The 20,629-nt window shown below is 42.5% G+C and overlaps 3 protein-coding genes across 4 annotated transcripts; 1 reads left to right on the top strand and 2 right to left on the bottom strand.

The window, feature by feature from the left end:
* Window positions 1-220: 220 nt before the first annotated feature.
* Window positions 221-9,329, bottom strand: ark2n (arkadia (rnf111) N-terminal like PKA signaling regulator 2n). Its single transcript, XM_030769150.1, has 5 exons — window positions 9,258-9,329; window positions 7,092-7,845; window positions 1,936-2,013; window positions 1,129-1,213; window positions 221-374 (listed from the first exon to the last, which is right to left on the bottom strand). The coding sequence occupies exons 2-5, from the start codon at window positions 7,771-7,773 to the stop codon at window positions 221-223; spliced, it is 999 nt and encodes a 332-aa protein (XP_030625010.1). The 5' UTR covers window positions 7,774-7,845; window positions 9,258-9,329.
* Window positions 9,330-9,833: 504 nt separating this feature from the next.
* Window positions 9,834-13,393, bottom strand: haus1 (HAUS augmin-like complex, subunit 1). Its single transcript, XM_030770066.1, has 9 exons — window positions 13,373-13,393; window positions 13,104-13,278; window positions 12,494-12,629; window positions 11,966-12,100; window positions 10,915-11,038; window positions 10,751-10,816; window positions 10,205-10,276; window positions 10,026-10,073; window positions 9,834-9,917 (listed from the first exon to the last, which is right to left on the bottom strand). The coding sequence occupies exons 1-9, from the start codon at window positions 13,391-13,393 to the stop codon at window positions 9,834-9,836; spliced, it is 861 nt and encodes a 286-aa protein (XP_030625926.1).
* A 921-nt stretch (window positions 13,394-14,314) lies between these two features.
* Window positions 14,315-19,716, top strand: atp5fa1 (ATP synthase F1 subunit alpha). Of its 2 annotated transcripts, none has more exons than XM_030770280.1 (11): window positions 14,315-14,440; window positions 15,299-15,374; window positions 15,532-15,701; window positions 16,161-16,268; window positions 16,743-16,909; window positions 17,288-17,588; window positions 18,118-18,342; window positions 18,595-18,702; window positions 18,880-19,024; window positions 19,168-19,318; window positions 19,480-19,716. In XM_030770280.1, exons 1-11 carry the CDS (start codon window positions 14,381-14,383, stop codon window positions 19,559-19,561), a joined length of 1,593 nt encoding a protein of 530 aa, XP_030626140.1. In that variant the 5' UTR covers window positions 14,315-14,380; the 3' UTR covers window positions 19,562-19,716. The 2 variants fall into 2 exon arrangements, with proteins under 2 accessions (XP_030626140.1, XP_030626138.1); XM_030770278.1 differs by having other exon boundaries at window positions 16,161-16,334.
* The last annotated feature ends 913 nt before the right edge of the window (window positions 19,717-20,629 follow it).

Raw genomic sequence — 20,629 nt, 5'->3', positions numbered from 1 at the left:
ACATTACAAAAAAAAAATAAAAATTCATACCTCTCTTTACTGAGAGTTGTATTACATGTTTCCTGGTATTCTAATTCCTTGGGTATTCAGATGAAAGCGCCAATAAAAGTTAGGCTCTTTAAATTTGATTATATATCCACTCGGCCTACCGTGTATGTATGTATGTGTGTGTGTGTGTGAGTGTGTGAGTGTGAGACAAAGAGAGTGTTTGTGTGCATGATCAAAGCAAATATCTGTGTCTGTCTTCATCAAGGGTGAGATCCACCACTTCAGGGGGTGGGGCCCAGCCAGACTGCGTAGAAACCGCTGCCCAAGGGGAGGGGGCCCGTTGCTTCCAAGAAGAGAGAGACTGGATCACTCCACCACGTGGGAATCTTAAGACAATGCCAACAAAAGACATATTAACAAACATTAATGAAGTACATCTACAAATAGTCACCTACAATTCCCCCCTCCCAAGAAACCAATGATGACACCTGACTGAAAACATACATCACATGGGTTAGGCATGCTTAAACCACATCATATTAACACTGACACAGAAGTCTGAAACCATTTGCACTCTTTGTCCAATTTCATTTCCACACGTATACTAATGTTTCAGTATGTCTAGTCAAGAAGATAAGGCTTTTTCAAAGTGTAAATGCCACTGAAGCCTTAATGGTTGTGGCATCTGTCAACAGAAGAAATCTGGTGGGTGTGGCTAATGTAAAGGAGCAGTTGTGGGTGTGGCTAATGTAAAGGAGCAGTTGTGGGTGTGGCTAATGTAAAGGAACAGGTATGGGTTTGGCTAATGTAAAGGAGCAGTTGTGGGTGTGGCTAATGTAAAGGAGCAGTTGTGGGTGTGGCTAATGTAAAGGAGCAGTTGTGGGTGTGGCTAATGTAAAGGAACAGGTATGGGTTTGGCTAATGTAAAGGAGCAGTTGTGGGTGTGGCTAATGTAAAGGAGCGGTTGTGGGTGTGGCTAATGTAAAGGAACAGGTATGGGTTTGGCTAATGTAAAGGAACAGTTGTGGGTGTGGCTAATGTAAAGGAGCAGTTGTGGGTGTGGCTAATGTAAAGGAACAGGTATGGGTTTGGCTAATGCAAAGGAGCAGGTGTGAGTTTGCCAAGCTAAGAAGGACTGACCTGGAATTCTCCTGAACTCCGACAATCTCCACCTCACTGTCACTGGAGGGTAAATTTACCTGAGGAGGCTCTGCATCTACAGCACCTGTAATGACATGGCACAGTGCAACACTACTTTAATACGAAACAGAGCTCAGAAAAAAGGTTTACCTCTAAAGAAAGTACATCACCAATTACATCAGCTTTTTTTTTTTTAACTAAAAATAATAAATGTCAACATATACATATGATACTGCAGCTTTCACATAACAATATAGTAATGTTAACAATACGTGTTAACCTTGTGTGAAAACTACATTCATGCTGTATGAGAACTGCTGTATCACATATGTATGTCAACGCATTAATAACCATGCTAATGTTAACGGTACATGTTAACATTGTGTGAGAAACTGCATTATGGTACCATAACCACTGTCAGGTCTCCAATTAACATCAGCACAGCGTAGAGTGTGTGATAAATGTGAACTACTGTGGACACTTACACACAGAATGCTAGGGATGAGTTTATGCACAGGAGTATGTTTGAATTTGAATGTGTGTGTGTGTGTGTGTGTGTGGTGTACACGTACTACTGTGAATGTGTAGTTTGATGGAGTGCATGTCAAAGTGGTTCTACATACACAGACGTGCATGTAGGTTTTGCTCTTGGCGATGTGTGTGTGTGCATAACTGTTCATATATATGATTTATGAGTGTTGCGTTGTGTGTGTGTGTGTGCATTGTGTACACAGGGCTATACGAGTGTGTGAGCAGACACTAGTGAACAGTATCAGCATCAAAGCACTGGTAACCGTGGAAACTGACCTGCGTGAGAGCCTGTCTGATTCTCCTGCTCTGAGTGTGTGTCTGAGATATCATAGTGCCCAACCACTGCAGGACCGACTGGAGATACACACACATCATTTCAATTAGTAACCCACATAGGCATCCTCATCAAGACATTCACATATATATGCACACACACACAGACACACTTTCAGAGCCCATATGCTATACCAGTACTCTCTCTCTCTCACACGCACACACACATCGCTTCTAAAGCACCGACTGGTTGTTGATGCCAAAGAAAAAAAACATGTGTAATCAGTCTGAGACTGGCTAAGCAAAACCCTTGGCATTTTGAGTACATCATACAGGCAGCAACACAGGACCATAACCAGAGACTGGGGCTTGGTCCTTACTTGGCTTAAAAAATCGTTCAAAAATAGCAATAAACAGTGGACAGCTGATTTAAATGACCATAATGGTTTTATAACTTGGTTCTGAAGAATGTGAGTGAAACTGTATATGGCTATCTGTGACTGAGGGGTCGAAAGATTCCACAACAAGTCCAAACTCTGTAAAGAGAGCCGACCCATCCCATTTTTCAAACGGCTATGTTCTTTATCGAACAGGACTCGTAACTTTTCCACCATTACTTTCTGGCCTGCTAACTTCAGCTTCCCTCTGGCTAAAAACAATGAGAGGCCATGGTTTCCGTGAAGTTCTGATCTTACGGAGATGCTGATTTTCAGCACTCACAATCAGGGGCGTAAATCAAAGCCATCAATAGAATGTGTTTACAGTAACAACACAAAGGCAAAAAGATGAAGGTTTGTTCATCCTTTCATTTCAGGCAGTCTGATCTTCCCAGTCCTTTAGTCTAGAGCCTTCACTGGGCAACACCTGATTCAGCTGACAGAACAAGTTCAATCTGGTGCATTAGTACAAGAATGATAATGAATGGGGCTGGTATATTTCAAAATGAGTAGTTTATTCATCCACAATATTCAATGCAGCATTAGCAGACTTGTCCTGGGATATGTCCTTGAGCAAGAGCACTTGACCCCTGGTTGATCCAGCACAGCCTCTGACATGAGCGGAAACCCCCCCACCCACCCTCAAAAAAAAATCTGGATAAGAGCCTCAGCTGAAGGAACTAATGTTAACAGTGCCCTGACCCACTCAGAGAGGAACAGAATCCTTCTCTCTCTCTCTCTCTCTCTCTCTCCTCTGGCCAAAGGCTGGATCCCGAGAATGGTTTACTGTTTGATTTGTGTGACAAATATTGGACAAAACTATGAAAAGAAAAACAAATTAATTGGTTGTTTTCTTGGTTTGGGACATAAATTCACCCTGACAGGTACACTACAAATGTCAGTGACACAGTATTTTCAGCAAATAAACAAAGCTTAAAAACATGACATGATATAAACACAGATAAGATGAACCCTCCAGGGCCCTTTTAATAAGAACAGGCACTCCAAGCAGGACAACAAAATGGATGTTCTCACCCCCCAAAAAACAATACAAAACAAAACAAAACACATTGGTTAAAAGATGACAACCCTAACGCCATATCCACACATTCATTAAGAGAATAACTATGTATGTGTGCGTAGGGTTTGCTTACATGTAAACAGATTAAGCACTGACACACACGCTAAATAGTTCAAGTTCTCATGCTTAAAGCCCTGCTGTGTGATAGGTAGGTGTGTGTGTGTGTAGTGTAACCAAGTCTCCTCATATGTATGTGCGAGTTATAGTGTGTTATCACAGTGTGTATAGGCTAGTTTATGAGCAGGTAGGTGGGTGTGTTTGTCTTCAGAGAGACTGTCAGTATGCCATGCTGTTCTTATCAGCTTAGAACATGCAATTTCTGAAAAAAAAGAAAAACAAAATCCAACACAAAGCTCATCCACCACACGAGGTGAATTTGGTAATGTTGCCAGGCCCAGTCTGGGTTTAGTCAGTTCAGCAGTAGAAACATCTTCCAGTAGGAATCACGTTACACTGCGATAACTCCTCACACATACAGCTACAATTTATATTGACCAAAAAACTCACAAAAACTAGCAAACAGGTTGACATTATTCCAAAAGGCACAAACTCTGATGAGTACCCCTGAATTAAAGAGGGAGAGACGGAGAGAGTGAGACAGAAAGAGAGTTAATGAGGGAGAGACAGAGAAAGAAAGTGAAAGGGGTTTTAAAGAGAGTGTACGAGAGAGAGCTAGAAACACAAAAGGGGAAGAGACAGAGAGAAGTATTGCTCAAAGGCGAGTTTTTCTTAGGGGAAGTAAGTGTGTGTGTGTGTGTGTATGTGTGTGTCATTCCTCCCAGTCTTAGACATTTAGCAGGTTTGGGTCAGTAGTCTCCAGGTTTCCATTGAGAGCGGTGGTTGGTGAAGGGGGGGCGGGGTTGGCGTTGAGTCGAGCCAGCTGATAGGCTGCCAGTGTCTCCTGAGACTCAGAGGAGGGCAGGAAAGAGCTAACTTGGCTCCGCCCCTCTCTGAGCTCACTGGACGATTGGTCGTCGTCGTCAGAGTGAAGACGGGCTAGTCTGTCCATCCATACGCGGAACCTCTCCTCCGTCTGTCTCTGCATGGCAGCGAATCTTGTCAGCGCCTCCTCCAAAACTCCGCCCAGGGTGGTGTTGGTCACGCCGCTGTCGGAGAAGCCCCGCCCCCGCTGATGCGATCCAGAGGTCTCCGAGCGATGGCGAGAAGCTTAAAGACAGACGGCCAAGCCGAGAGAGAGACGTCAGACAAACAGAGAAAAAGTGAGAGAGAAAAAGAAGGGGAGGCGGCGCGGGGGAAATACAGCGTGCACGCCGGAACTCATGCCGATGAGGGAAACGGTTCATGCAGCTTTCGCAATGCTTTCTGGGAACTGGGTGCTGTGCCGCCCACACACACACACCATCACAAGACCGAGAAGACCCCCCCCCCCGCAGGTGCCCCACAGAGAGACGCTCACTCCGAATCTGAGGAGATGACTTTTGCTCAGGGGGTTTCGACAGCAGTGTTCTGCGGCAGGACAGTGAAAACGCGGCCCTACATATCAATGGAAGCGTTTCCAATCACTCTCTTCACAATTTAAACTAGAACCCATCAGTTCCCAGGTAGTGGCAGTAATGAGTGAACCATCTTCTGGTTGTAAGCAGTGGCAGCCTCATCAAACAGCACAAGGCGTGAAAACCACACTCACGGTTTAGGGACTTGCCACTTACACGACCAGTCAATTACACACCCTAACAAACAAGACACATCTGTCTTTACACCTCGACATCAACAGAAGGTTAATGTTTGTTTCAATCGACTTTGAATCAGTCTAAGTTCACAGGCATTCCCTCAACTCGAGTGGACTGCTTACTGCTCTGAGAGTAGCAATGGCAGAGGGAGCTCACACGCTATTTTACAAGACACTGTCTGTCTGATTCAACAAAATGAGAAATAAATTAATAACAAGCTTGAGGGCACGGCTAGCTCACCAGCAGTGTTTTTCACAGCCCAGAGAACAAACAGCTCCACTAGGCTGAGTGACAGATACATCAGACCAACCTGACTCCTCAAAATGGTCCTGAACGCATGTGCACCATGAGTGAGAAGTTCAAATATACAAGACATTGAAGTTGTGAGAGACATACTCCATATAACAGAACTCCACACAAGAACAGACAAGGACACAAAGTATCTCTAATGTACATTACTCAAACACACTGTTACACAATCCCAAATTAACACACACTACACCAAGTATTTCAGTACAGCACCGAAGCATAAAAATACTGCATAGATATAAGATTACAGTCGATTATAAGAACCACAGGAGTGAAGTGTATTGACATGAGGAGTCTAATGTCAATGAGAAACAGCTCAGACACACAGTGTTTCAACTAAACATACAGCATAAACCAAAACCAGCTTTTCTAGAAGTACGACCTTGTCTTTGTTTAATTATAGTTTGTTACATTGCTCCTATTTCTAATTTTTTTTTTTCCCCCACCACAAACCATCAAATCAAAGTTGCTAAAATGTTTAACCTCTTTCTCTCTATTTACTCATCGTAAGGACACCTGAGGGAGGGAGGGACAAGCGCCACCATGTAGCAGTACCTCTGGCACAACCTACTGGGGGTGATAGTGTCTTTTGCTCAAGGGCACAACAGCAGTGCTCCGGAGACCTACAGTTTCTTATCTGTCCATTTCAGCATTTCAACCAGCAACCCTCTGGTCCCCAGTTAGCAGCCATAACATGTGAGCAAGCTGGCACTGCACTGCTCTTTTGCTGAAATGGACTCCAGTCTCACATATGACATCAGGTTTTTCCTCGCTCTCTCTCTTTCACACACATACAGGAACACACACACACACACGCTCTTTTGGTTTATCGAGTTCCATTACTGAGGTCCAACAGGTGACATTGCTCTCTCTGCATGTGTACTCTATAAGGCTCTAGCAGTATGGGAATCTATGTGTATGCTCTCCAACTCCTCAAAACATGTGGGAGATAACTCTATGAGACATATCCGATTGCTCCTGTGTGCATGTGTGTTCTATCTTCAATGTCTTGTGTGTGTAGTGTGGGTCTTGTGACCACAGCTATTTCTCTGTGTGACTGCAGTCATTTATCAGCATGCAATATCAAACAGTGGCAAGCGTATTTGCGTGTGTGTGTGTGTACACATGCTTGGTATCACGTTGTATAAATAAAGATATGCTTCATTTCTACAAGTTTCATGTCAGTGGTATGATATGTGAGTGCATATGTAAAACATTTGTCTTCAACTCTGTATTTACAGATGGGCTATCTGCAAAAACAAAGTCACCCTCTGCCTGTATAGGTTTGGTTGTGTAGCATTCTGTCTGTTGGTTGTGGCCTGGAGTGTGTCTGTATGTACAGACTTTTTGCTGGCTGCATAGAGGTGGTTCCTTATGTGTGTGTGTGTTTTGCATAAATTCATTTCTATCAGAATGCAGAGCGTTCTCAGGACTTCTCAGTCAGCTAAATAACATTAAGCCAGAGGTTACGACTGTCCTTGCAGGAGTGTTTCTATTTCTTCTAGTGCTGGCCAGTTTTCTCACCTCTAACTTAATGTTATCTGCCTACTCGACAGATCCTGTTTCGTATTGTAACTTGCCTTGTGTGTTTTTGCTGAGGTTGTCTTTACTATTTACTTATCTGCGAGCCGGCTTTGTTACCTGGTGCGTGTGAGCTGATTGTCCCTCCTTCATTGTCTGATGAGGCTGATGATGATGATGATGAAGACTGGGCGGTGATGTCGCTGTCGCTGGTACTGCTGTCCTGTAGCAGGTCTGGTTTGCGTCTGGCGGCTGCCTCTCGTTTCTGTCGCAGCATCCGCATCCGTTCCTTCTGCCTCTGGCTCCGCTGACCCCGAACCCGCACACGCCCGTTGACCTGCCGCTCCTGGCAACGGTTCTTCTTCGCCGCCATGGCGACAGATGACGTATCGCTCTCGGAATGAGAGCGTCGGGATTTCCTACCGGCCGTCTGGGCGGGTGCGACGGCTGTCTCTTCCGCCGATGACAGCGTGTCTGAGTCACCCAGGTGACCCGAGGAAGAGGGGGAACGCAGGCAAGGGGAGGAGTCACTGTCTTCTTGTGGGCGTGATTTTGTGTTAGGGGAGGCAGCTTGTGGGTGATCAGGGGAGGAGTCTCTTCGCAGCTCCTTCAGTAGACAAGGCATTGAAAGCAGACCAGGAGGAGGTGGCATGGACGGGCTCCGACCGCCGATAGGCTCCTCCCCTGTGGGTGAGCTAGTGGGTGTGGTTTCCGGTTTCAGAGAGATGTCCTGCTCCTCTGCTGTGGCCCCGCCCTCTGTGGGGCACTCTGGGAGCTCAGTGTTCTTTAGGGCATCAGCCATCTTGAGAGGGCGGGGCCAGAGCTGGGGTTCCGAGGTAAGCAATAGCTGAGTGTTTCAGTGAGAGTGGCTTGCCTGCAACACAAGAACCAAGTACTTAACACACTGTTCTCTCAAAAACAAGACCATGCACAAGTGATAATAGAGAGGGCAGATAAAGAGAGAAACATACTGAAAACAAGCTACCACATGTTTCAACATTACACTACAAATAATGTCACAGTTGTTTCATAGCCACATTTCATGACCTCTGAACACTCAAATACTCTCATAATATTGGTCAGATGTTCATTTTAATTTCATATAATCTCAATGAAAAGCAATGAGTTTCTCAGAATAAAAGAGCAAGAAGGCACAAATAGTGTAACATAATAAGGAGGTGCCATTTAAAAGGAGACCCCTGATGTTTCTGGCAAAATTTTAATGCTTAGTTACTGTTTGTGGAAAAAATATTCCTCAATATTAAAGACTGACTGTCTTGCATAGATAACAGTATAGCACTGCTCGACGTATTTCAGAAGATTTTTCAAAATAAAACGAATTCATCTGACTGTTAAACTGCAGGGTTAGCTACACCTGTTCAGTAGCTTTAGTCCACATCTCAGTACAAATCACAGGCAAACTGCGTGGTACCTTAGAGTGTTGCCTAAAGAGTCGGTAGTTTTGTTTCTGCAGAACGATATCGTATTTAACAGTACTGCTAAGACACATCAGGAGAGAGACAATGTTCTGTTGCTGCCTATTTGATAACCAAATTAACGCATAACGCACAGGGGGGTTTGGACCAACAAAAACACAACCAACCTAAATGGCTATGAGATTACAAACGGCACTGACACCACTAAGTTAGTCCACGCATTGAGATTCGAAAGACAAGTGTTAACCGTGTCAAAGAGCACAACGATCTTGAGAACACCACCCGAAATTCGAGCTAGGTGACTCTGCACGAGCCAGACCCGGGCCTGCTCCATCAGACAGATAGTCATACATCATGTATGAAAAACACCCAGGCATACTAGGGCGATGTATCTCTCACAGAGCACAGACTAAACCAACCCGTTGCTTTACTTTCAGTCATCAACATTTATTCAAGAAAGATTTCCGTCAATTTCTACAACTAAGTGAAGTAAAGCATTGTTTTCAGATCTTGTACCGACTCAAGCTGAAGCTAAAGAAAGACGCGTTTGGCGCCGAAAACAAAACCCATAGCCCATTGCTGCCACTGCGGCTGCATCAACATGTAATGCGAAACAGTTATCCTAGCGAGATAACTTATCAAAGTTACCGCAGTTCGCGACGTCAGAATTCTTTTTCGAGCCGACAACATGTAAACATTCTCGCGAAGCTTAAGTTAGAGGGAAAAAAAGGAACGACGGTGTATTCAAGTTTCTCCAAAGCCGGTGTCACACCGGTTGTTCGTCTGAAGAGAAACTGTAGCTAGTTAGGTTACAATATCCCCACTGACCGACCATCTTAGCTTAGCTTACCTGCGTTTAAAATGTCCTCAAGTCTTTATTCTCTCACACATCATAGTTCTTCTAACAAGCAGCTAGTATGTGTTGCACATACAGTACTCTTAAAGCAGAAAATAAAAAAGTTGTTAATTATTCACTTAAAACTCTAAGCATGTTCACTTTCCGACGACTTAGCTCACTTTGCTAATTTAAAATGTCCCCACTAGCTGTCGTTGTAATGAAAATGTGTAGGCGACATTTCCGGTCAGTTTTGACTTTACTTAAAACAAACAGCGCTACCAAGTGATGTGGAAAGGAAATGCTTTTATTTCGAAAAGTAAATCAACATGACATGGCAAAGCTTTTTTCAAGAACCTTCTCAGTTGTGACGTTACTCTCAGACGGATCCAATTTAATTGTTCTGTTTCTAAAAATGATAACGGTGGTTCAAGTTATAGGTACTGTTTTCTCAACTAAAGCCCACTTAAATAGTCAAAATGTTACCGAGCAGGATATGTTCAGTGTCAGAGATTTATTACGTGAGACAAAACAAACAAATAATATTATTTGTATTTAATAACAGCAAATTTATACAAAAAGTATGCTCTGTCATTTTAACACTCTGCTTTTTTGTTTGGGTAAAGATGAATTCATGATGTCCACTTTCTGTTCCAATGCAGCATCCACAGCTGCCTAGAATATAACAAAACAAAACAAAAATCATCTAAATCAGCCCAACACTATAAGGTCATGCTCATATGCATACGTAGAATTTCATTCTAGATGAAAAACTGAACTCACCAGTTCTCTCTTGGCTTCCTCAATTTTAACTTGGGCTAGAGAGGGACTCTGAAAGCAAAGGTAAGCATCAGTGAGATCTGAGTAAACAGAGGTGGATTCTTTATTGAAAAGGAAAAAGAGATGGATATATAACTGATACAAAAAAACATCATCGAATCAAGTGAAGAAAGTTTTCTTACAGGGCTCAAATCACTGTAGGGTTCAAGTTTCTTTGTTAGAGGCAAAAGTTCTTGTTTAAGAGTTGCAATTTTCTGGAAGTAGGAAAACACAGAAGCATTTTGAAACTAAAACAGAGTTTAGATAAACAATCAACACTGTTACAGTAAACACGTTAAAGCAATAGAGGTGGCAATCTCACTGTGCTCCTGATAACAATGATTCATGTTTGATAGTACAGTCAATCTCTTACAGTCTGGATTCTGTAGCACTGTTTCAGCGTGTTTGATGTTACATTAATATTTACTCATTTCAATGCTATTCTCAGCAGATACATACAATAAAACATAGAGCATTTTCTAATAGTCACACTCATTTTACTTTCTACATTTTAGGCTTACCGGCATTTTCACACAAACCATTAAAACTGTGTCCAATAAATTTAGTGGCTAGTCTTCCATCTTATTCTTTTAACTATTTCAGTAAACGTAAGGGAAACAGATGGAAAGGCTGTGATGCGTGTAGCAGAGATTCTATGTACGCGCACACTCCTGCTTGTGCATTCATACCTCTGACAATTCAAGAATAGCCTGATGGGTAACAGTGCTGTCCATCTGTCTTGAGGCCAGCTGATCCTGAAACAGACAGAAGTCGATGAATCGATAAAAAAACGAAACATTAGACAACACATGCACAACAATAATAACTCGCCTATAGGGTCTTTACAACGCACCTCTGCAACCTTGTTTCTGTAAGACAGATCTCTGGATTTATTCTTCACAAAGTCCATATTGAGAAGTCTCTCCTCAGCCTTTGCTGCCTCCACTTCCTGTGCCTGGATAGTTTTCTGCAAGTCCCTGAATGCAAAAAAGCACACACATCCCTCAGGCCTAGGTGAAGTGATTTACTTAAGAGAGCGCATGTAGACTTGCTGGTGAATCTACATACAATGTAGATCTACAATGTAAGCATGTGTACCTTACATTATTTCACTGTATAAATGTCTATGTTTACAGCTATTCATTTAACAGGTATTTTTATTCATGGTAACTTACAGAAAGCTTTAACAACTAAACAGTGAGAATCATAGATCATCCAATCCTCTAATACTAACATCTGGAAAATTATGATTTATTCTGTTAATTTTTCTAGATGACATACTGGACAATAACCTTGAATCCAACATTCTATTTTTCCTTGGAGAGAGGGGCCCAGAACTATCAGAACAATAAGTGTTCCCTGAACAGACAAGGGATGACTGCATGTGTGAATGTTTTATAATGATTGATAGTAAAAATGTTCAGGACTCATGAATAACCTCCTGACAAAACAGGTGAATATTTTCTTAAATTACAACAAATATGAGGAGGATGATAGGGGGATGCAAAGAGCCTTTCTTACACACACAACAATCTACTACTGAGTTACTAGCCAGAGATTTAACCTACAGGACTAAAAGCAGAGCAGTATTAGCTCTGTAGCTAACAGCACTTTGAAAATCTCAGGAAAGTGCTGATTATGCAAGATAACTATTTTAAATAATCCCGGTGGATGAATTACTTGGCACTCTGTGAATGCCATGCTCTGAGCATAAATCCAGTTACTATTCCCTCTGTAATCCCCAGTATAAATCATAGGTCATATTGAAGCGTCAACCTGTTATGAGAAAGAGAAGATGTTTGGATTACATACTAATGGGCTTGCGCTTTGACAGTGCAACCTACTGCACTACAGTGAAGGGAAAAGGGTCAATCAAATACATGAAATTTTGCGTGTTCTCTCACTCTTGCAGAGTTTTTCGTAAGACAAGTGTAGCTGCCATCTTCTTCCTAAGGGCGGAGATATCCCGTTCCAGTCTCCGGTCCGTCTTCTCTGCCTCCGCCAGCTCATTGGTTAATTTATTAATTGCTGGAATGTAACTGACAATCATTGGTTAATCAGTTAATTGCAGCTATTAAATCATGGTGCGCAAATTTAGAAGTCCTGTTGGTTTTCACCCTTGCCTTTTGATTGAGAAAAGTTCTACTCTTGAGAAACAGGTCTGTGTACTTTTCTGCTAATCAGCGTCAAAGCAAGATTTTTCTATTAATAAGACTTTAAGAGTTTAAATAGCACACACATAAATCAAGGGCACTGCATAATTCATCATCAGTTTAGTCAAAGACAGTGGTTCCCCAATCTTACTCCTAATGAACAACAGAATGATACATTTTACGACTCTATGCTACAATCTACCTAACCCTGCTCATCTGCTAATTATGCGTTTGTGTTTACTATGAATCTAGCGATGGGAATATGCGATTTTGTATTACCTTCCCAATGCTGTGTCCTTGACCCTGAGTGCCATGGTAACGCCCTCTAACACAGAGAGTAAATCTGAGGTGTGTTTGGACATGCTGCCTGGGGACAAACCCACACCCTGAAGTAGGATCTCTTGCAGGTGAGCTCCTGTGAAAGCACATCATTTCAGTGTGATCTTACAGTATGAAGTGTAAATTTGAAGGTGTCAAGTGAACCTTACAATTACATATTAGTGCACACACTCGTAGCTCACTTTAGCCTACGGTTGCCCAACGAAAAATGACGTATACTAATTTAAAGCAGAATCCGTGCCAGTGGTGCGAAAGCATTACAACATCCCAGAACTCACGATGGAGGGTAGAGTGCTGACAATACAAAGGCCTGAGAGTGTGCGACAGCTATTTTAGTAAAATGTAATGTGTTGAGATACACGTTAAACTGTCTCATGAGTGTGTACCTGAGACCATACAAGAATCTGACAGTTTTAGCCCTGATCTAAGCATTATATCAATCCTAACGCCCACGTGCAAGTGAAGACGATCATTATAACGCATTTTACAAAAGCTATAAACGGTGAACACAGTCAAAATGCGGGGCTCTGTAAATTATTTTGACTCGTACCATCACTGTGATATTCTGCAGCTTTCTGTTTGCGGTCCTCTACAAGTAAAGACACTTCCTTGCATCTTAGCTCACTGCTTTCCACCAGCTGACACAGTAAATCCACCGTACGTGTGTTCACCTCAAACTCAGGCACCGGCTGGTCCCCAAATACCGACCCCAGCCACCGGTTCACCTACAGATAGACAACACGATAGAGCATTAAAACGTGTAGAAGAATTTTAAAAAGCAAACCAACAATGTCAACTGATAGATCATTAGCAACTGACCTTCTTAGTTTTTTCACACATGTCCCCACGACAGAAAAAGATGTATTAAAAACAATTTTGTTCCATTAAAGGCAGAACACAACAGTTGTCACCACAACAAACGAAAATCCCGCCATGGTGAGTTTCCTGGTGATCTTGTTCCGGTTTGAGATTGCAAATACCATTGGTTACTTAACCAAAATAAAAGACCAATGAATACCGAGTGGAATGACCACCTAATCACTGGCCTCCTCGTTACTGATCTGTGAACAGTTATTTCACGTTAGTGGGACAGGCAAATTTAGCCAAATCTCAAATCAATTGTCTTTTTGGTACAATGAACGTAATCCTCATTAAGCTGGTGACAAACAAATCAGACTCAAATGGAGGTAAATTAATGGGATTGTAAATGTAAGACAGTTTCCAAGAAGTAAATTTAAAAATAATAAATAACAGATGGAAAACATCAGCAACAGAGATTGGGATGACAACCCTGCATCTCGATATTGACCCTTGGTCGTTACATTGTATGGAAGTGACTTGTTCAAAATGTTCAACTTGTTCATATCCTGAAGAGGAAGAGGAAGAAGAAGAAGAATCCTGATTGTGTCTTAAGGAGAAGAAGAAGAAAATTCCTGACTGTTCCTTAAGTTACATGTGTTTCTCAGTATTCAAATGTACAGTGGTGTCCAATATTATAATCATCAAGCGCCTAAGCAAGGGAGAACTTTTAAATCACTTATTTACTCACTTGCTTGCTTTTAGGCACAAAAAATATTAATGAAATAAATAAATAAATACATAAATAAATGAATAAATAAATAAAAATTACAAATCAGACAAAAAATGACCACAATATGTTAAAGTTTTCCTGAGGAAAATATAATGTGAGTAGAGCCAGTAACTCTTTCCGGGGTCGAGGTGTCCTTTACTATAAGAGCCTGTGCTCCGTCCTCCATTTCCCTCACTCCGCTCCTCTCTGTACAGCCGGTTGGTGGAGGAGGACAAGTTCACGTTTTTACCCCGAATATGCTGTCAGTTCGTGTCGCGGCGGCCTTAGCCCGCACCCTGCCCCGCCGGGCTGGATTTGTGAGTTTCTTCAAGGATATTTTGTGGGGACTGCATGGGCTCTTTTGTGAAGAAATTTAATTCTTCAATGTCGATTAATGTGATAATGGCGTGCAAGTTGCATGCCGCCATCTTACACTTGGCAGGCCTGCCGTCTCACTGCAGTTACTGACAGGATATCGTATGTTTGGAATTATTATTCTTGTTTGTTGTATGTTGTTAGTTTAAGGCATATCCGTTAGTGTTTTGCACGAAAGCTAAATAGCATTCTCAGGGATTTGTTAACGTTAGCGGAGGTTGTGTCAAATGAATGACATTCGTCACTGAAGGTCAGGATTTGGGTAGAAATGTGGCTAGCTAGCGAAGGTACGGCACCTCCAACATAACGTTCGTTAACAATTTAACTGTTCCTTGTGTAATCTGGGATGGCCCTTCTCTGTAATTTTGTTGTTATTTAATGTCTGCAGATTTTGTGTTGTGGTGTTGTATGACACTGAAAGTATATCTTGCTAGTGCTACCATTACTTTACAGCAAGTCTGGCTGTTAGCCGCCTAGCTTATAGCAAGTCCTGAGTATGGCCTACTGTGTCCTGTTATATACCAGCAGAATTCTGCCTTGCTTTATTCACTACAATTAAGTGTTTAATTCTAAAGTTACCCTGTCCAGATATGCGTGTCTATTAATCTTAGAAAAAGGTTTACCAAAATTAAACGTTCAGTGAGCTAACTCGAGTGACGTTGCACTTGAAGGTCAATTGACCGTCAAAGCAGATTTGTTTCCGAAATGCTCTAAACTTAACTTTTTGCAGCCTTGCGGGAATTCTATCACAGCAATTTAGTTCACTTTTTTAGCCAATGTTAACATCGCTTTCTTTGTAGGTTTCAAAGAACGTTGCAGCCGCCTGTGTCGGAGCAAAGAATCTGCACACAGCGAGACCATGGCAGCAGAAAACAGGTCAGTGGATTCAGTTAGTGACCTAGGTGGAGTACAGCTCGCGTAATTGGATTTAATTGTGTTATTGACCACCATTGCATGCATTTTTTCAGTTTTGTGAAATATGGCTGGTTAGTTTGACTTATGTGGATTCTCTGGCTAATCTCTTGTTTCCCAGGAACTGCCGAGGTGTCCAGCATTCTGGAGGAGAAGATCCTCGGAGCGGATACAGGTGCAGATCTGGAGGAGACTGGCCGTGTACTGTCCATTGGTGACGGTATTGCCCGTGTGTATGGGCTGAGGAATGTGCAGGCCGAGGAAATGGTGGAATTCTCCTCTGGTTTGAAGGTAAGTGGTCAGAAATTGTGCCTCTACTGTACTCGTTTTGACTCCCAAACCTGCAAGCACTGCGAGGGTTATGGGAGTACCAGTGTTTGAGTTGCTGGAGCAGAGCTGTTTTTAAAATTAAACATGGCCCGCTTCAGATGAACCACCTGTTGCCTGAAATAGACTTACACCCATTCAATCTCAGCCTGTTAAAATATGTGTGCAAAGTCGGGAAATACCCAAAAACATTTTTCGTATTGATTGAAATTCTAAATGTTGAGAGTTGTAGCAGATGAAGGGTGATTTTCTGTTGTGAATCATTTTTAGTTACAGAATAGTCAGACTTTCAAATGTATCAAGAATTGAAGGTCATTGTTATCAGACTGCATCTCCCTTAAACACAAGATGTCAGTTCTTCCACGAAGGATCTGGAATATGTTTGACCAATGCAAAAACTGAAATCCACCTTTCCATTTGTAGGGCATGTCTCTGAACTTGGAGCCTGACAATGTGGGTGTTGTGGTGTTTGGTAACGACAAACTAATCAAAGAGGGTGACATTGTGAAGAGAACAGGAGCCATCGTGGATGTGCCTGTCGGTGAGGAGCTGCTGGGCCGTGTGGTGGACGCTCTGGGAAACGCCATCGATGGAAAGGTCAGGAGTCATGTCTGACCTTTTAACCTTGTCTTCAAAACTGAATACTTATTTTATAACATGAAGCTCACAGTGCTTGTATTGCTTCCAGCACTTATTAGAAATGGTACATGGTGTTCCAGAGTTTGGGATGAAGAGATTATGGTGACTTGAAGATTATCTGAATAATGCTGTGAACTGCTTAAGGGATAGATTTTTGTATTTTTATTTATTTTTTTTTAAATCTGCAGCCACTTTCAATAACTAAATAAAAAATGTTTTTCATGGTAGGGTGATGGTAAGCGTGCTTCGTATGCAAATTGCAGAGCACTGATTGGGCATAAAGTAGAGTAGTGAGTGGTGCTTTATTTCATTGAGTTTGTGTTTCATTAATCTGTATTTGTGAATGTCTCTGTCTGCCTCTCTTAGGGTCCTCTGGGCTCTAAGACCCGCAGGCGTGTGGGACTGAAGGCCCCTGGCATCATCCCCCGTATCTCTGTGAGGGAGCCCATGCAGACTGGGATCAAAGCCGTGGACAGCCTGGTGCCAATCGGCCGTGGTCAGAGAGAGCTGATCATTGGAGACAGACAGACAGGGTATGTGAGGGGACCAGTGTGAAGAGCTGTATGGTAGACATGACAGGCCACGTGAATTTTAATGTCAGATGGGGTATGACCACTACATTTAAAGTGATGCAGTGTTGGCAATGAAAAGTGTAGCGAATTACGGCGAGACGACTCCACGGACGTTGAGTATACTTGTTTATTACATTGACATCCTGCTGTGTTGATGTTGCACAGCAGCTCATTACAGCTGCTTTATTTTGGTTTAGATGCATGTAAACTAGCCTGATTGAGAAGATTGCTAGTTAATATACACTTTGGATTCATAGTCCTCAGAAACCTGGTTGTACATGTTTTTGAAATGTAGGCCTTCATACTCTCGACTCACTCCACATGTGGTGTTTCTCGCAGTAAAACCGCCATTGCCATCGATACCATCATCAACCAGAAGCGTTTCAATGATGGCACGGATGAGAAGAAGAAGCTGTACTGTATCTACGTGGCCATTGGTCAGAAGAGGTCCACCGTGGCTCAGCTGGTGAAACGTCTGACCGACGCTGATGCCATGAAATACACCATCGTGGTTTCTGCCACCGCCTCTGACGCCGCCCCCCTGCAGTACCTGGCCCCTTACTCCGGCTGCTCCATGGGAGAGTACTTCAGAGACAACGGCAAGCACGCCCTCATCATCTACGACGATCTGTCCAAACAGGTGAGAACACACACTAGTGGATAGGAGATACTGCTGACTAAAACTTGGAGGGTTTTTCCTCCACACATTGATGAAATAAAACATTGCATAGACATTTATAATGTTGAAAATAAAAATGCATACTTGTGGTTTTGACATTAGACTGACAAACTTCAGCGTAATTGACTGTAAAGGGATTAGTGGGTTAATGTTCCTTTGGATGGAAGTTTGATTCAGTGATGGTAATGGCCACTTAAACCCAGTTTAACAGCAGTGTTGGAAGAGCGATAGTGTCTGCATTATAAACAGTTTTTTCTAATTATGTCCCTACTAGCTACTTTAGATATCTGAATATGTATAAAAATCATAATTTTAGGGATGTGGTGTTTCAGTTGTAACTTGAGCACTAATTCCTGTGGGTTAGTCATAATTTATAGTATGAAGTGACTGGTTCCTTTGGTATTAATTTTCTTTGTGTGTAAAACATATGGTATAACACTCTCTCTCTCTCTGTCTCTCTCTCTCTGTCTCTCTCTGTCTCTGTCTTTAGGCTGTGGCCTACCGTCAGATGTCCCTGCTGCTGCGTCGTCCTCCTGGTCGTGAGGCCTACCCCGGTGATGTGTTCTACCTGCACTCCCGTCTGCTGGAGAGAGCTGCCAAGATGAACGACAACTTTGGTGGTGGCTCTCTCACAGCTCTGCCTGTCATTGAGACCCAGGCCGGAGACGTGTCTGCTTACATTCCCACCAACGTCATCTCCATCACTGACGGACAGGTGTGTGTGGGCAGGGGTAGGAGGAGGAGGCATGGCATCTACTAAGCTTTTGGCATGCATGTGTTAAATTATTTCTCAGGTCACTGAATAGTAAATGTGTTAGCAATCCATGCTTATCCATAAGGAGAAATGATGAATATTCCTAACTGGACAACAGTGGCTTTTGACCAAGTTACCTCAGTGCTAGTTTTGAGAAATTTCCATGGCTGGGTTTTCCTCCCCGCTGACTCTTGAGCTTCTTGGATGTTGTAGATCTTCTTGGAGACAGAGTTGTTCTACAAAGGTATCCGTCCTGCTATCAACGTAGGTCTGTCTGTGTCCCGTGTCGGCTCTGCTGCCCAGACCAGGGCCATGAAGCAGGTGAGGCCCCACCCTTTGCTTGCTAGATGTCAAGTAAAAATGACTATGCCACCTTTTGGCTTCATATATTGTATAGTCTACTGTAGGTATTCTTTACCACGAGTGAGCTCTAGATTCAGAACATGGTGAATTTAGGTCTAATTGCATACACTAACACTGAGATGCTTGTGTACGCAGGTGGCCGGTACCATGAAGCTGGAGTTGGCTCAGTACCGTGAGGTGGCGGCTTTCGCTCAGTTTGGTTCTGATCTGGACGCTGCCACACAGCAGCTGCTGAACCGTGGTGTCCGACTGACTGAGCTGCTCAAACAGGGGCAGTACTGTGAGTATAAACTCCCTGTCGCACAGACTCGTATCTGCACAAGCTCCTCACTGCTCCTGAGAATTGCCGTTGTTGCTTATGCAACCTTGTTGTTTTTATTTATTTACTTAATTATTCATAATGTCCCTCCTTCCTCTGTTTAGCCCCCATGGCCATTGAGGAGCAGGTGACTGTTATCTATGCTGGTGTGAGGGGACATCTGGACAAGATGGAGCCCAGTAAGATTACCAAGTTTGAGAAAGCTTTCCTTCAGCACATCATCAGCCAACACCAAGACCTGCTGGCCACAATCAGGTGACCCTTTTAACCCCCTTTAACCTTTTGTTTCATGTCATCTGTCTTTGGCAATTTAATTTGCTTAAATTTCAGAGGTTTTTGTTCAACTTGTATGTGCATGTCGTGAGGCCCCCCTTTCAATCATTTGACTGACACTTGACCTTTGACCTGTGTTTTAGGACGGATGGTAAGATCTCGGAGGCAGCAGATGCCAAGCTGAAGGAGGTCGTGCTCAACTTCCTGTCCAGCTTCGACGCTTAATTTGTGTTCCATTTCGCTCATGTTTTGTCCATGTTTGCATAGTGCTACCAGTTTAACTTTATACGAACGTTGAAATTTAAGAGCGGCACTTCATCCTCGATGTACAGAAATTCTCCAAAACAGAGAATAAAGTGTTCCTACTCCCAGACCCTGAAGTGTGTGTGTGTGGTTCACTCGTAGAGGAACTCCTGTGTGACAGTATCGTAGAGCACTTCTGAAGCTGGCAATCAGAGAAAATATCTGACCATTGTTGCCTTGTGTATGGACAGACCATATGATTCCATTTTGATGTTTTTAAAAACCTTGTCTTTAAAGACTAGGATTTTTAAACACTGACTGCTAATTTAACTGTTTCTCACTTTGACAGCCATTGAAAGAGCTTAAAAGAAAAAAAATGTTCACTAGGCTAGTTTCCCATGAGGTGCGGAAACTTAAATAATATTCAAATTATTCTCTGTGATTCTAGAGGTTGCAGTCCCCGCTCATCTCTTTGAATAGGGACAAATGTGAAGTGTGCTTCCTCCTAAAGCTACATGGCATGTCAAGTTAATAATGCTGTATGTAATGTGTTGAGACTTCAGCCAAAATTATCATGTGGCACTTTCAATCAAACATATAAAGCCATCTTACAACTGTTCTCATAGGTTCCTGGTAAAATAAACAAAATATTTGAACAGATTCTAATGTACTCATACTTTGGCCTTTCTTTTTGATCTTGTATATTTTCAATCTTGTGTGGCTTGTCCAGAGGACCAGGAAGATTTGAGCATAGTGATTTAATCTCTGGCCTGATCCACATACTTTGTTAATGTTTCTGTTTATACTGACTCGTATTAGAAAATGGGTTTGGACATTGATTCTAGAGGAGTTGTTCTGACCATGACTGTGACAAGGTCAAGCAGTTTCAGGAGATTGTTGTATATTCTGGACAAAAATGCAGGGCATTCATTTCAAAATTAAAACGATCTTTTCACAGATCTGTGCATCTCAATTTTTGAACTGATTTATTTGCTTTGATTATATGAATGTTAACAATAGTGTTTTTACCTGAATGTAATTCATAACACA

Source organism: Chanos chanos, chromosome 3 (assembly GCF_902362185.1).
Source record: "Chanos chanos chromosome 3, fChaCha1.1, whole genome shotgun sequence".
Taxonomy (NCBI): Eukaryota; Metazoa; Chordata; class Actinopteri; order Gonorynchiformes; family Chanidae; genus Chanos; species Chanos chanos.
Note: the sequence above shows the minus strand (reverse complement) of the source record. Positions and strands in the feature narration are given on the sequence as shown.